Source organism: Pleurodeles waltl, chromosome 10 (assembly GCF_031143425.1).
Source record: "Pleurodeles waltl isolate 20211129_DDA chromosome 10, aPleWal1.hap1.20221129, whole genome shotgun sequence".
In the NCBI taxonomy this organism is placed as follows: domain Eukaryota; kingdom Metazoa; phylum Chordata; class Amphibia; order Caudata; family Salamandridae; genus Pleurodeles; species Pleurodeles waltl.
This window is the reverse complement of record NC_090449.1, coordinates 180,135,893-180,152,922: the sequence shown is the minus strand read 5'-3', so window position 1 is coordinate 180,152,922 and position 17,030 is coordinate 180,135,893. Positions and strand designations below refer to the sequence as shown.

Sequence of the window (17,030 nt, the reverse complement as noted above, 5' to 3'; positions counted from 1 at the left end):
TCAACGAGCACCATTAATCCAGCTTTTTATATCATATTGAAGTCTGGCCGTTTAAGGGCACTCTTCATCATATCTTAGCTGCTGACATTATTTGGCAGGTAAATTCAACAGTGTGTAGAGCAGAATATAAACACCCTTAATACAGCAAGCATTTCTTCTAATTTTTTTTAATTTTCTATATACCAGGGCCCTGTGGGGGCTATACCAGCAGTTAGCATCGAAAACTGCAAAATCACGTACTGTGTGGAATGCAGCAGGTTTTTGCACCACAAATAGTAAATATCCACTAAACCCTCATAGTTCTGATGTGTAGTATATAAAGGGAAAGCATCAAGCATGCACCCTGGGACCATTTTATAGACTTATAGCTTGACATATCAGGCTCAACCGACCATTAAAGGCCCGCTCCAGCGTGAATGGCCCAAGCCGAAGTCAAGGGCATTTTTACAGTGGAACGAGACTTTAATGCTGGCATAGCCAGCTACAGAGCGCTATAAGGCTATTAAAACATTCTGCCACTAGAGGGCAGAATGTTCTAATAAATAAAACAAAGTCCTCAGTGAGCCCACAGGGATTAAAATCCCCTGGGCTTCATGAGGCCTTTGTTCACAGCAAAAGCTGTGAACAAAACACTGGAATGATGGAGCTCCGGGAGTCTACCGGCAATGCGAAGCTCAGAGCACTCCATTGTTTTCAATGGAGATCCCAACATTCCAATGCTCTAACAAAGCCTTAGAGCAGTGGTCTTCAAGCTTTTTAATGCTGCGCCCCCCCCAATTGAAAATAAAATCTTTGGGCCCCCCTCCGAATTTTTCACAATTATTTTTGAAAGATGGCAATGTTTATATATGGTCTAAACCTATTTAAAACATTGCAGTTAAGTACTGTTACCTTTTTAAAACTGCAATAACATGCTTCTGCTTAAAACAATCGCATGTTATCTGTATAATATTTATTTTGGCCAGAGTTTGGCACCCCCCCTGAGATCACTTGAGGACCCCCTATGGGGGCCCACCCCCCAGTCTGAAGACCTCTGCCTTAGAGCCTGCTGTAGTGGGCTATACCAGCCATTACAGGCCCGCTCCAGCGTTCGACTCGGGCTTTTAACAACGGAGTGGGACTTTAATTGCTGGTATAGCTCAGCTACGAAGGGCTATAAGGCTATTAGAACATTACGCCACTAGAGGCAAACTACAGAAATGTGCCACTGGAAATGGTGAATATGCATTACATAAATACAAACAATCACTGAGATATAATGGGTATCAAACTATTCCTGGGATTCAACAAATATTCAAAACGTTTTGAGGTGCATACTGAAATACATGCATATCACAATCTTTGCCACAGCAATAAAACAGAAAGGCAATAATGGGGAACTTTAGTAACACATTAAGTTTTAATTTAACAAGGCACATGAAACACAAAGACAGTAATAGTAAAAACTAAATCCATACATAATGGAAGCTACCAAACTTACAAATTAGGCTAATCAATTACTTTGTTTAAAAAAAAACAGATGATGTTAAAACCATGCATGTTTTAACGTGCGCTTCAAGCAAATGTGTAGTCACCGAGTACTTCTATTTAACAGAACAATTTCGGAAGGGGTCTCTTGACCTAAAATGGTATTCACCGTAGAAACTCTTGATCACATCTTAAGAGAGTTCCCCAATCTGGTAATAATTCAGTTGCTTACTAAGCAGACAAGGAAGTACTGATTGAGCTGGATTCACTCACTTTCTGGGACCGTGGCACAGGAGTCACCAACCTGATCCTCTGTGCATCTTGGTGGTATCGCAAATAGAGGCAACTAGAATGTTTGGTTGAAAAAAACAGATATTCAACGCTAATAAGTAAAATGTTAAGGTGTAGTTTCTGGTTTCAGCACCGGCCGTTGATTGAGTGCCAAGAATGGTCATGTGGTTATTCTCTGCTTGCATGTTGTGCTGTACAAACGGATTATTCATCAACAATTATACAGTAAATGAAACTGATACAAGGACTGAAAAAGCACTGTCCACTTGAGGCTGTCAAGAGGAAGCAATGTTCGAGAAAACAGGTGCAAACCATGAGTCGCTGTGCAAGCAAGGCAGCAGAGCAATCTGAAAAAGACTCAAGCGCCACTTGTAGCACACGCCCCATAAAATCCACAAGATTCATGTATAATAAAATAGAGTGGCTTATGCTTACCGTCAACCATAAAACACACAACTGCACTCATAGCCTGCAAAATAAAACGAAAAAGAAAAGTTTGCGGCTTGAGTGAAACTGATATTGATTTTCGTCAGCCAGTGTATAAAAGCCGTTAAATTCATTAAGGTCCAAGAGAATTGTATACATTTTTTGCTTGGATACATTTAATTAGAACTGCAAAAACCAGTTCCATATTAGCCATTACCACGATTTACATAAAAAGCTAAAGTACCATGCTTGTATTTATTTTATTTAATGAGCAAATGGCATATCCGCCTTCAACATTTACACTATCCAAGTTCACAAGACAAGTTCTTGCTTTGAGGCGTACTTGGCGTGATGTGAGGAGCCATTTAATAAAACATCACCAAAAAGCTCTCAACACAACAGCCTTTAAGAAAGTCTCGCCCCTAACTGGAAAACAACACTGTCTGTATTACGTACCGATCCATCTAACAACAGGTGGCAATCAATATCTATCCTCCTCTGAGAAGTGAAACACTTGGATCAGATCACACTTGTCACCAGATGCTCTACAGCTCAGGGCACAGCTATTCATTACAGTGGGCAAAGGAAATACATACCCCAGTTGCTTCTAAGGGAAATAAAACTTCGACAGTAGATAACATTATAAACAATAGAGAAATACCACAATAATAACGGGGGTTAAAGAATGAAAGTGGGAAGGATACAGAGAAAAAGTAGAATGCCTAGCTACTTTATTGAAATAATTGTGAATAGAATTATAGATGCTACTTAAGCCATCAGGTCAGCCGTCCTGGTTACAGGAACATAATTTACAGCCAAGTATAAATTAGGCAATGAAAGGTGGCTATGGTACAAAAGGCTGTCATACTTGGTATTCCTTTCCTAGACCACAAACGTTTGAGCCCACAAATATTCCATAAAGGAATTTGGCAAACTCCTCATCCCCAAAATCATCTGTACGCAAGCATGCCAGATACCAACAGCATTACCAATATCACAGTCCGATCCAGCCCCATACATCCGATGCCTCGAGGCTTAGGGGCCTCTGGAGTGGGAGGGGACCATTGCGGAATTTTTCACCCCCTCCAAATCTCCCACCACTTTTTCAGTAATGTAGAACAGTGGGCTCTACTCTGTCATTGATTAGTGTGGGACTCCTGTGTGGGTTTACAATAAAGACTCTTCGGAAGGAAAAACATAGACAAGAGTTCTCCTGATTCAGGGGTTTTGCCTACACACCTTCGCTGCTAAGACAGAAAAGAATACATTCAGGTCATTAAGAGAAAGATGGCGATGGTTGCTGTTTCCTAAAGGGAGAATAACAAGAGGGTTGAAGGAAATACCATCTTGCCTGGCATGTTACCCCCATTTTCACTGTGTGTATGTTTTTTTTTGCTCTTGTGTCACTGGGATCCTGCTAGGCAGGACCCCAGGGCTCATAAAGTGTGCCGTGTATGTGTTCCCTGTGGGGTGCCTAACTGTATCACTGAGGCTCTGCTAACCAGAACCTCAGTGTTTATGCTCTCTCTGCTTTCCAAAATTGTCACTGCAGGCTAGTGACTAATTTTACCAATTCTCATTGGCACACTGGTACACCCATATAATTCCCTTGTATAAGGTACATAGGTACCCAGGGTATTGGGGTTCCAGAAGATCCCTATGGGCTGCAGCATTTCTTTTGCCACCCATAGGGAGCTCAGACAATTCTTACACAGGCCTGCCACTGCAGCCTGAGTGAAATAACGTCCACGTTATTTCACAGCCATTTTTCACTGCACATAAGTAACTTAAAAGTCACCTATATGTTTAACCCTCACTTGGTGAACATTAGGTGCCAAGTTACTAAGTGTGTGGGCACCCTGGCACTAGCCAAGGTGCCCCCACATTGTTCAGGGCAAATTCCCCGAACATTGTGAGTGCGGGGACACCATTACACGCGTGCACTATACATAGGTCACTACCTATGTATAGCGTCACAATGGTAACTCCGAACATGGCCATGTAACATGTCTAAGATCATGGAATTGTCACCCCAATACCATTCTGGTATTGGGGGGACAATTCCATGCTCCCCCGGGTCTCTAGCACAGAACCAGGGTACTGCCAAACTGCCTTTCTGGGGTTTCCACTGCAGCTGCTGCTGCTGCCAACCCCTCAGACAGGATTATGCCCTTCTGGGGTCTGGGCAGCCCCGGCCCAGGAAGGTAGAACCAAGGATTTCCTCTGAGAGAGGGTGTTACACCCTCTCCCTTTGGAAATAGGTGTGAAGAGCTGGGGAGGAGTAGCCTCCCCTAGCCTCTGGAAATGCTTTGATGGGCACAGATGGTGCCCATCTCTGCATTACCCAGTCTACACCGGTTCAGGGATCCCCCAGGCCTGCTCTGGCACGAAACTGGACAAAGGAAAGGGGAGTGACCACTCCTCTTGACCAGTACCTCCCAGGGGAGGTGCCCAGAGCTCCTCCAGTGTGTCCCAGACCTCTGTCATCTTGGATTCAGAGGTGTTGGGGGCACACTGGACTGCTCTGAGTGGCCAGTGCCAGCAGGTGACGTCAGAGACCCCCTCTGATAGGTTCTTACCTTTCTTGGTAGCCAAATCTCCTTTTCTGGCTATTTAGGGTCTTTCCTCTGGGGTATTCTTCAGATAACGAATGCAAGAGCTCACCAGAGTTCCTCTGCACTTCCCTCTTCAACTTCTGCCAAGGATCGACCGCTGACTGCTCCAGAACACCTGCAAAACCGCAACAAAGTAGCAAGACGACTACCAGCAACATTGTAGCGTCTCATCCTGCTGGCTTTCTCGATTGTTTCCTGGTGGTGCATACTCTGAGGGCTGTCTGCCTTCACCCTGCACTGGAAGCCAAGAAGAAATCTCCTGTGGGTCGACAGAATCTTCCCCCTGCTAACGCAGGCACCAAAAGACTGCATCACCGGTCCTCTAGGTCCCCTCTCATCCTGACGAGCGTGGTCCCTGGAACACAGGAGCTGGATCCAGGTGACCCCCACAGTCCAGTGATCCTTCAGTCCAAGTTTGGTGGAGGTAAGTCCTTGCCTCCCCACGCCAGACTGCAAACCTGTGTACTGCGTGATTTGCAGCTGCTCCGGCTTCTGTGCACTTCTCCAACGAATCCTTTGTGCACAACCTAGCCTGGGTCCCCAGCACTCCGTCCTACAGTGCTCAACCCTCTGAGTTGGACTCCGACGTCGTGGGACCCTCCTTTTGTGACTCTGGTTTCACAGAACTTCCAAGTGCCTGCTCCGGTACTTCTGCGGGTGCTGCCTGCTTCTGCGGGGGGGCTCTCCGAGTTGCTGAGTGCCCCCTCTGTCTCGTCCTCCAAGGGGCGACATCCTGGTCCTTCCTGGTCCCCAGCAGCACCCAAAAACCTCTACTGCGACCCTTGCAATAGCAAGGCTTGTTTGCGGTATTTCTGCGTGGAAACACTTCTGCAACATCCAGCAAGCCGTGGGACATCTTCCATCCAAAGGAGAAGTTCCTAGCCCTTTTCGTTGTTGCAGAATCTTCAGCTTCATCCACCCGGAGGCAGCCCTTTTGCACCTTCATCCGGGGTTTCCTGGGCTCCTGCCCCCCCTGGACACTATGGCGACTCTTGGACTTGGTCCCCTTGCCTTGCAGGTCCACACATACAGGAATCCGTCTTCAGTGTTTTACTGGTGCTTGTGGTTCTTGCAGAGTCCCCCTATCACGACTATTGTGTCTTTCTGGGGTAGTAGGGTAACTTTACTCCTACTTTTCAGGGTCTTGGGGTGGGGTATCTTGGACACCCTTACTGTTTGCTTACAGTCCCAGCGACCCTCTACAAGCTCCCATAGGTCTGGGGTCCATTCGTGGTTCGCATTCCCACTTATGGAGTATATGGTTTGTGTTGCCCCTAGACCTATGTCTACCTATTGCATCCTATTGTGATTCTACATTGTTTGCACTACTTTTCTTACTGTTACTTACCTGTTTTGGGTTTGTGTACATATAATTTGTGTATATTACTTACCTCCTAAGTGAGGGTATCCTCTGAGATACTTTTGGCATATTGTCACTAAAATAAAGTACCTTTATTTTTAGTAACTCTGAGTATTGTGTTTTCTTACGATATTGTGCTATATGATATAAGTGGTATAGTAGGAGCTTTGCATGTCTCCTAGTTCAGCCTAAGCTGCTTTGCCATAGCTACCTTCTATCAGCCTAAGCTGCTAGAAACACCTCTATTATACTAATATGGGATAACTGGACCTGGCACAGGGTGTAAGTACCACAAGGTACCCACTATAAGCCAAGCCAGCTTCCTACAAGGGTCCTGTTGCAGAATATTCTAGCTTCAAAGATTCTCAGAAGAGGTTGTTTTTTTGGGGGGGGGGGTGGCGCAGTGTTTGACTGTAAATCCAAAATGGGTAAAAGTCTAAGTAGAAACTATATATTTCAAGATGGGAACATTACAAATAATTTTCCCCTGATCAATCCGTAAGAATTTCTGATTTCAATGGATGTGGAGGGTATATACTTAACAATTTGAAAAGAACACAAGAGAATCCTAAAGGTTACTATGTCTCGTTCCATTTTCAGTTCAATTCAAAGTCTTTCTCTTCAGTCGGTCATTCTAAAGATAACAGTGGGTATCCTCCAGAACCTTACTATATTGGACTACTATTTCTTCGATCACTGGTTGCCCCATGCAGCCTGCTAGGATCAGGTGACCTTGCACATGTAGGCGTATCCCTGACCTTTGTTGACTTTGAGTTCTGTATCAAAAATCTCAAAATGCACATCATCACAAACTTTGGACTTAGAAATCACAAGGTATGAATTTAGAACCTACCTCAGAGCTATCCCCTTACTTCAGTAATAGGTAAATAAACCACCTTCTGGAACTCCCAGCTTTTCAAATAGCCCAGCACGGACATGACTTCTGGTCCGGGGCAAGGTAAACCTGAATGTGAAGTTATTGTTTAATGATCATAATTAGGCTAGAGACACAGCAGGTACTGAAACAGATTTAATCTTTCTCTTCACTTTTCTTTTGTTTCAACAGGAAGAAAAGCTGTTTATGGTTTCACAGGCAACACTACTTGGGACCATTATTACACTACACACCAGTCTGGTGGAGACTTGACTCAACTGTTTACCTAACAGGTCCCAACATCAGAGCCTAGGATTCACATGTACTGGTGGATGGTTTCCAGCACTCCAGAACACAGGCTATCCACCATGCATGTACACACCAGAGAATTTGGTGACAGGTGGTGCAAACATTTTAAAATCGGCCCATTCTGGGTATATGATCAGAGACTGATGGCTCTCACTCTTCGCACTTGAATCCTCTGTTTTGAGGGTATACTTTGGTAGTACGATGAGGAATGTAACTATAAAAGCTTTTCTTATCCGTAAGATGGGCACTTGCTCCCATAAGCTGACAGAGGAAGGTAATCTTTTGGAAGGTCTTTGAATTGAGAAGCTACTGCTTCAATGATCCGCACCAAAGAAGTGAACAATGTGGTGGTGGCTGGGCTGAGTCAAGTTTCCACATAATCCTAGTTTCTATAATTGTCCTGTGTGGTGTTAAGGGACCCATCGAGGAGATTCAGAAAACTAATTCTGGACCTATGCGGATTATTCTCCAGGAGATGGTCAGGAGGCAGCATGTATCAGTCTGGGTAGCAACAGGCTATAGCTGGAGCATCAGAGTCTTGGCTATGGTTTGCTACGGTGTGCATGATTTCCAATCCCTGCTCTGCTAGTGTGACTTATTTGACACAGGTCATCCTTCTAGGTCTGGTGTACATAGGGGGATGTCATACATTGGAACTGCAAGGGTCATTTAGAGTTGCAATTTTTTTTTGTACGGATTCAGTCTTGGTTTGCCCCTACTCAGTGGATTCAGATGGTGGCAGTCAAGGCTTTCATTGTAGGGCTGTGATGGGGTGGAGTGCAGGGGTCAGGAAGTGTAGAAACCTTTCAACTCCAAACACTTACTGGGCTTTTCACTGAAATATCCAGTAGTAAGACCTCTCATCTTTGTGTGGGACTTACCTGAACCAGACATGGGGTGCTCCCTTGTATGTATAACAAAAACTTTCAACGTTTCTTGACAGGTGTGCTACACATTTTAGATGTTCACCAACATAAATCTCGGCTCTGTTGGTGATGGTGTACAACTAAAGTGCTACTCCTTTTACTTTGGTAACAAACATGTAAAGGTGAGGTCCTGACACAAGTAAAGGTATGAACCAGATCCTTCAGAAATAAATTTAAAGTACAAATGAGTTGGAATACTCAACTTCAGCAACAAAATGTGTCCTCATGGTTGTGCTCAAAAGCTATCAAGATCTTGCATGAAGTAGACAGGATAAAGCAAGATCCACTGGAGAAAGGTGCCCCTTTAGTGCAGGAGCTTAAAAACAGTTTGTGTTAATACAAGCACACATCCTGATATTCAAATAATTCGGTAAGCAGAGATGTAGCTAGGCAGTCATCTGCCTCGTTACATTTGACATCTTAGTCTTACTTCTAGAGCTTTCACATATGTTTTAGTTTCATGATTTAATATTATGAGATGCAGTGTTCTGTTTAATTTAGTTTTGCTAATGTCGAGCATTACTGTAATCATCAATAAATAAAGCCACATTATTGTTTGCGATCTAAAAATGAGAATTTTTATAAATTCTACTTTGTTTTTACATATCTCTTTATTCTGTGATTTATTTCTGAAATGTATTTTTCTGTTTAATTTACTTGACCTATGTACAAGGCCACACCATTCCTTTGACGAACAGGAGAGCTCTCAGACACTGGAAAAACAACATAGTTGTCTACCTCAAATTTACTGGCATCTAATCTTATTTGAGTATAGGAAGCTATTTTAACCAAGAGCACAGAAGAAAACAATTTGTGTCTCTTTATAATTAGCATTACCACTGAATGGCAAACTAGCCTTTGTATTCTTTTAGTAAAATAGGCAGCAGAGATCTTAATCACCAATGCCTAATCTAAAAAATAAATACATAAGATCTAAGAGCAGGAGCCGAATGTTTTCCTTAGGAGACTGACGCAGCACTTTCAAATGATGGAGCTGCCCAATGCCAAGGCTCCCTAGTCTTGATTCTACCTTGTGCCTGTTTCTTCGACCATGTTTTATTTCATGTTTCATTCTCACACCCCTGAACGTTCATTTTACCCTGTTCTATCTCCCTTAGTAACTGTTTTTTTTCAGTTTATTTTCCTCCTTGTGTCTCACTTTTCTGCCTTTTTTCCCTGGTGAAAGTCTGTTGATGAAAAATAATTACCGGACCCAAAAGTTACTGCTGATGCCCACCACCAGCAACAAAGCACTGCTCATCACTTAATCAAAAGCCTGTAAAACTGTACACTTCTTGAAAAAAAGTGTTTACCTTGTAAACAATTAAATGGAGCTCCTCATAAGTGTCATCTGTGTTCACAAATATTTTTGGGAATCTGAATTTTACATCTGGGTCACTCAGGTCATAGGGCCCCGTCAGGAACCTAAAATTCAGAACACAATAAACAAAAGAGTATGTCTGTATAGATGAAATAAGCAAGTAAAAAGTTGATAGTCAAATACAAATAATAGACCGAATTCTAAACAATTCAGAAAGCAAATTGGTCAGGGCGAATGGTTATAGACTTTATGTAGCCGCGAGTGGCAGAGGGAGGAGGCACAGGCCCCTTGACAAGTGTGTGACTACAGGGAGGCGCTCCCATCAGGACTCCATTTTAAACAACTGGGGAAAAGAAACTCTGTAATTCTGTGTGTTTGTACTTGTAAGGGACCACTGAGACCAGCATATCCAGTTTCTAAATAATCAAAAACTACAGGTAAGGGGTATTGAAAAAGGGATCTAAGGTCCTGATGAAGGCCCTAAAAGGGTGATGTTGAAAGCCTGAAACATGTCAATAACCCTTAGTTTTTTCTCCATCTCCGACTTTAGTCATCGTGGGGATGTTGAAGCAAAGCCTGATGATGAAGCATGCCACAACTAGTGGGTGAGGGCAATTTTAAGAACTCAGAGTTGTTTCTCTTTTTATGCGGAGTTCTGATAATTTTAGGATCATCTGCCTTTCCTCCTTGTCCTATTTGGTGTGTGATGGTTTTTATAGATATGAGAGACCAAATGAAAAACTACAGTTTGTCTGACACATGTATTTTAGTCTGTGATTAATGTATTTTTTCAGATTCATTTTCATTCAATGTTATTCTTTACCTATGAATTACTAAAATAAAAAATGTTACTTTGCATTGGTTATTACTTTCACTGAACCAACAAACTTTCCATTGCTATCTTACATCACCATGCAGGCCTCTCCCTCAGGCACAGGGTGACATTCTCTTGAAACCCATCAACCAAGACTCCGAAAAATATTACCTCTTGCAGTGTGTTTTGTGAACCATAACTAAAAAGGAACAATTGGTAGGATGACCCACCAGTGATAAAACACCCACTTTTGTTCTTTTGCGGTCTTCATACATTTGTCTCTGAATTGAGAAAATAGTAGAACTGGCAGATAGCATTGGCCCATCTGGGTTCATATCCCCATCTGCTGTGAGGCAAAGCCCGCTAAAGACCTTTTCTTTGATCATCCAGCAAATCAAAGAGAGGGGCAACAGGGAGATAGTGCAGGAGCTGCCATTGTTCAACAATGTGTAACATGAAAGAAGTTATTTCCAGCTTCCGCTTAAAAAAGAATGATGTATATCCTCTAGTAAACTTTCACAGGCCGCAATGGAACTTAGACTATGAAAGAACAATGACAGTACTCATCTATAACAGCTTTAATGCAGTATTTTAATGCTATAGAGCAAACATTAATGCATGTGGTCCCTCTTAAATTGTTAATGCAGCACCACAACACTCAGAACTTCAATGCATCACTGACAAATGCAATTTACTAGACAGAAATATATCATACTGTTTTCTACCATGCTCTACTAGATGGAAACCTTCAGACCTTTAATGCAGCACTCAAAATGTTCTGCACCACTCAGTACTTTAACAGAGAACTGCAATAATTAAGGTCTTTAAGTCTAAGTCATTTTGATTGATAGTCAAACCCCTGTGTCCAGGAAATACTTCTCCAAGATAAACATAGGGGAACAGGCTCAAAGGGTAGAAATGAGTTGATTATTAAAACAGTACACTATTCTAATAGGTTTTCGACAAATAAAAGTAACGTTTACCAGTTAGCATCAACATTTTTGACTCCATTGCTATTGATCGCTGTTGTCATTTAATCAGTTTTAGAGTTACTGACAGAATGCAGTGACTTAATAGAGGACATCAGCAGCCACATAAATTTAGTTAGTTCCTTCTCAACTGTAGAATACTCAGACCCTAGGCTATTTAGGGTCTTCTTAGAAGGTCTGAGAACTAGGCATTAAAACGCGACATTCCCTCTACCTTTCTGCTTGCGCTTCTTTGACTCAGTAGTACAGCCTGGTGTGAGAGATCAGCTAGACTAGTCAATATTAGCCGATCCATTCTGGTTCCGAGCCTCTACTGTAATGGAAGACCAAGTTATGCCATCACACCTTCATAAAGGAGGTTGCCAAAGACACAGAGGAGATTTGGGGTATACCGCTACTGTTAATCTCTCTCCTCCCTGCTTCATTCTCGCTGCACAGCGCCTAAGCTGCAAATATTAAGAACAGCCATCCACAGGTCCTGCTATGCTGCAGTCTCAAATGAGCAGCACTGCAACCTTTGACCATCTTCAGTGCCTCCTACAGGACCATGCTGTCTCTAAATGCAAGAAGCACTTCATCAACACTCAATGCTTCAATGCCTCCAGCTTGCTTTCCCTGAGAAGTTAAGAGTAGTGGGGGGGATGAGGTGCTTTGATAGTCTGCAGTGGGTTATACCAATGCTCATAATCAGATCACCATGTTCAATAGGGATTCTGCCCAGCAACTCCCTACTTCCCAAGCCTTGCTACAGGCAGAACAGTCAAAAAAGTGGGGCCTCTGGCTGGACTGCAAAACAGTGTGACCATCTTTGAACTGAGTCAGCTTCAATTCACTCTGCTAAGCTCTAAATGTAAAACCTCAATGCACCACAACAGAACTCAGAACTTTTAAGCAGCATTCGGAGCTTGAATACAATTCTGAGAAGTAAAATGCAGCACTCACAAATTTGATACAGTATTCATAACTGACACAGCATTCAAACCTTTAGAGCAGCATTCACAACTTTACTGTCCTACTCACAACTGTAAGGCATAAATGCATCATTCAGAACAGGTGGTGATAATTCAAAGTAGTGTGGGTACAGAAAAATCATATTCAAGTTCTTTATAAACTAGCCTTCTTTATTACATGGATTCGAAAGACATGTCCATGGAATATCAATATGGAGAAACAAATCTCCACGCTTAAACTGCTCGCATTTCCCGAGTTTGTACTTTAGCATCCTCTAAGAAAGGAAAAAAAACTACTGAAGAATGGATAATTAATACATACGAGACGAACCTGCTTAGACTGATACTGGAACTCACCATGGCAACCGAAGGGGGTGCTTCAGAGGTTGCACCCACCCCAGCTCATGCCTGTATGGTCTGCTCCCATAGAAAAGCTTTTTAACACGTTCAATTATAAGCAAATCATAGCTAGAACTGAGTTTCAAGCTTTGTGTTAAGAAAGCAAGTGCAACAACTCCCTTTTTCTTGTACAGCGGCACAGTTAGGCATACAGAGGCAGCTGAGTGAAATTTGCCAAAATGAAACCTCGAATTAGGTCTACACACAAAACTTAGGGGCTGGTTTTTAGTTTGACAGAGAGGGTATTCTGTTGCAATAGCGAATGAGTACCATCTCGGCTAAACTCCCAGTCCATTCGCTCAACTTAGAGGTGGGGCTGGACCACCAGGTTTAAGCCAACGGAATAACATTTACATTACTTAACTTAAAGGTTATACTGGGTGCTCCCTTGTGTCTGAACAAAGCTAAACCCCTCTGAAGAGCTCTAATGAGAGCGAAACACGTGTCAGGGGTTGCTTTACTCATTCCAGGTTGGCTTGGACGGTATTTGACTAGTCCAAAGCTGTAATACTGTGCCTGGAGTGGTAAATGGCTTTTGTCATTTTACAGCTCGGCGAGGATGACACTGTGTCAATCCTATGCTTAAAGATTTTGCTGTACAAATGGCAAAAGACTTTGTCACTATCTAGCTCGGCGTGGATAGCACTGTGGTTATCCCATGCTTAAAAAATTTGCTAGGTAAACAGACATTTGAGGTGAGCAAATCTAGAGTGTCGCTGGTGTTGCAGGGTGCTCCTTACTGGAGTTGCTCTCGACCTAAATTTGGGAACTTCCCAGAGTTCTCCTTTGTTTTTTGCATAATTTATGCGTCACTCTAACCCTGAAAGGGCCTTGTTTTGAGATATATATATATATATATATACACACACATATATACACATACATACACGCACATCGCCAGGTATATCCTGGAGGTGGGGGACAAATAAATAAATAAAAATGAAACATCATCCTCTCACCATGGGAGAAAAGTCCTGCGGTGTTAAGCAGTTATTGTTTTATTTTTCAAAAACATACTCGAGCTTTGGGAATTTGCTTTTGAAAAATAAAAAAAATTGGAAGTTTGGTGGCCACTCGTCATGTTCAAAGGAGAGGTCCATCAAACTTCCCACACTGACAGGAACCACATAACTGTGGTTCCTGAAAATGGAAAGAGATGTCCACGGGGTAGGAGGACATCTCTAAATTTGAACAGCTAGGTGGGACATGTGAAGTCTTCCACCACACTGTCTGCCTTTACTCCATTTAACCCTAAATCAGACCCTTAGTATTGTTGCTAACTGATGTACTGTACAAATGCAATGATATTTTTTTTACTTTTAGCAGCCAAAGTAAGGAAGATAAACTGGCACAATATGGTTGAAATCCTTCAAAATCACTAGTAAACAGGCTACAGCATTCTACAGATGTTGTACAACATAAATGACTTGCTGTAGAAGGTTCAAGTACTTCAGGTTGCAGCTGTCCATTCGGGACACTAAGAATTCAATCATCAAGAGGATCTCATGAAGAAAGATGAAGAGGGGCAATGTTTTATTTAATACCTGTCCCTGGAAAAACATGAGTGGACCACCACATAATTTGTGAGGATATGATTACATCTGAATCAGTTTTAGTGTCTTTCATTTGTGGAATTCGCCTCTCCCAGTGCCAGTAGCTGGAAACTTTACAATACTGTTGCATGTGAGTTATTAAGCAGAAGCATCTCAGTCTTACCTCCACTATGTTTTAGGCAGTTTAGATACATCTAACTGTCCAAAGCTTTGAGGTGGTTTCACAAAACAGTGATGGAAGTCTATATCTGAACTGAAGTTAAAAACATTGGGGTTTCTTCTACATACAGGAACAGGCGACAACAGAATGAGTAAACTAAAAGCATGAATGGACACCTGCACAAGATAAATTAAACAGGTGCTAATACAGACTGTTGTGAAACTCCACAACAATGAACTTGTATTGCATGACTGAAGAGAGTCCTTCAGTCAGGCCAGTGCTAGTCTCGAGAGTCCTGTGGCCTGCTTGTGGTTGACCAGAAAGTAGTAGTCCACAATACAAACCCAGGGATAAATCTAGCTGCACCAGGGGCACTGATCTGCCTGAGTGTTTTGGTTGGGACGAAACCTAGCCTGACAAAAGCAGAGAAAGAAATGATGTAATAAACTCCTTCAGTTGTTGACAGGTACCTTTTCCAGATGTCTTTGCTAAAAATAGAACACAAGAAACAAGGTGATAATTAACCAATTCATCAAGAGAATGCAGCCACTAGTACGTGTTTTTGAGATTAGGAATGTAAATGTGGGACGAATGAATTGATCAGACTGCTCACATACTGCACTGCTGTGGGGAGAAATGTGCAGATTTCTGTAGGAAAACAAAAATCAATGAAGGCTCATAAGGGCAACAAATATAGCTAAACATCTCGAACTCTTGTGGATGCAGCAATGTGAATGATGGTAAGATTGCTACTTATTTTGTGGTCTTATATATCAGAGGAGTTTACGTGGTAAAAAGTGCAGTCTGATGGTTGATCATCAATATAGTTAGTGTTTTGATTAGGACTAGGAACTAACTCACCAGAACACCTACGGCAGCCGGTTAGGTTGTAGGTGTACTAGCTTGTTTTATTTTGTCTGGGATCTTAATTATCTCCTTTGTTATATACAGTGAGGAAATTAGCCTATCCTGTATGAGTTAGATTTGTCCAACTTGTTCTGCTGTTTGTATGCTTTTGAATGGATAGCCCAATTTATTTTAGTTTCTTTGGCACACTCTTTTCACCACTGCGGTGGTGTAAAATTCTCTAGCAGAGTTATTACTGCCGTAGGGATAGAAAGGTAGAAGTAATTGTCTTTCAGGACAGAATCTTTAAATGATGAACGATCAAATCTTCCACGAGGGCTTAGGTTCTGACTGGTTAGGATTAGGGTTCCCATTCGGGTCAAGGTCACCTGATCACTAGAGCTTTAACTCTATGTCTCAGGGCATCCAGCTCAGGCATCCATGTAAAGGGTCACAGGTTAACCCCTTCCCTGCCAGGCCTTTTCCCCGTCAGGTGCCAGGCCTATTTTTGGCTATTTGGGGCAGTTCGCACATAGGCCCTCATAACTTTTAGGCCACATAAGCTACCCACGCCAAATTTGCGTCCTTTTTTTAACAACATCCTAGGGATTCTAGAGGTACCTAGAGTTTGTGGGTTCCCCTGCAGGAGACCAAGAAATTAGCCAAAATACAGCAACATTTTTGTGTTTTGTTTTTTAAATAATGGGGCAAAAGGGCTGCAGAGGAAGGCTGATGTTTTTTCCCTGAAAATGGCATCAACAAAGGGTTTGTGGTGCTAACATTACCAGCTTCCCAGCTTTCAGGAACAGGCAGACTTGAATTAGAAAACCCAATTTTTCAACACAATTTTGGCATTTTACTGGGACATACCCCATTTTTACTATTTTCTGTGCTTTCAGCCTCCTTCCACTTAGTGACTGAAATGGGTGTGAAACCAATGCTGGATCCCAGAAAGCTAAACTATTCTGAAAAGTAGACAAAATTCAGAATTCAGAAAGGGGTCATTTGTGTAGATCCTACAAGGTTTTCCTTGTAGAAAATAACAGCTGAAATAAAAAAAAATTGAAATTGAGGTAAAACAAAAACAGTAATGTTTCTCAACCTTTTACTCTGTAACTTTTTCCTGCAATGTCAGATTCTCTAAAACAATGTACAGTTACTCTGGTTGTGGGGATATAAGGGCTGCACCTTGCGATGGGTTTTCATTCTATACTGGGAACACAGCAATTCATTTGCTGAAATATAAAGACTGAAAAATAGTTATCAAGGAAACCTTTGTACTTCCAAAATGGGCACAAGATAAGGTGTTGAGAAGCAGTGGTTATTTGCACATCTCTGAATTACGGGGTGCCCATATTAGCATGTGAATTACAGGGCATTTCTCGAATAGACGTCTTACATTTGGAAGGAAAAAATTTAGAGAAAGACAAGGAGCAATAACACTTGTTTTGCTATTCTGTGTTCCCCCAAGTCTCCCGATATAAATGGTACCTCACTTGCATAGGTAGGCCTAATTCTCGCGACAAGAATCACAACATAGACACATCACAGTTTTACACTGAAATCTAATGTGTTTTTTTCAAAGTGCATAGCTGTAGATTTTGGCCTCTAGCTCAACCGGCATCAATAAAAATGATACCTCACTTGTGTGGGTAGGCCTAGCGCCTGCAACAGGAAGGGCCCCAAAACACAACGTGGACACATCACATTTTCCCAACGAAAACAGAGCT

The 17,030-nt window shown here is 42.2% G+C and overlaps 1 protein-coding gene across 1 annotated transcript in view; it reads right to left on the bottom strand.

Annotated features, from left to right (window-relative positions):
• Nucleotides 1-17,030, bottom strand: part of CCZ1 (CCZ1 homolog, vacuolar protein trafficking and biogenesis associated) — a 223,559-nt gene that overhangs the window by 63,839 nt on the left and 142,690 nt on the right. Inside the window, 2 exon segments of the mRNA XM_069210148.1 lie at nt 2,194-2,227; nt 9,582-9,693. Coding sequence (XP_069066249.1) covers nt 2,194-2,227; nt 9,582-9,693 — 146 coding nt within the window.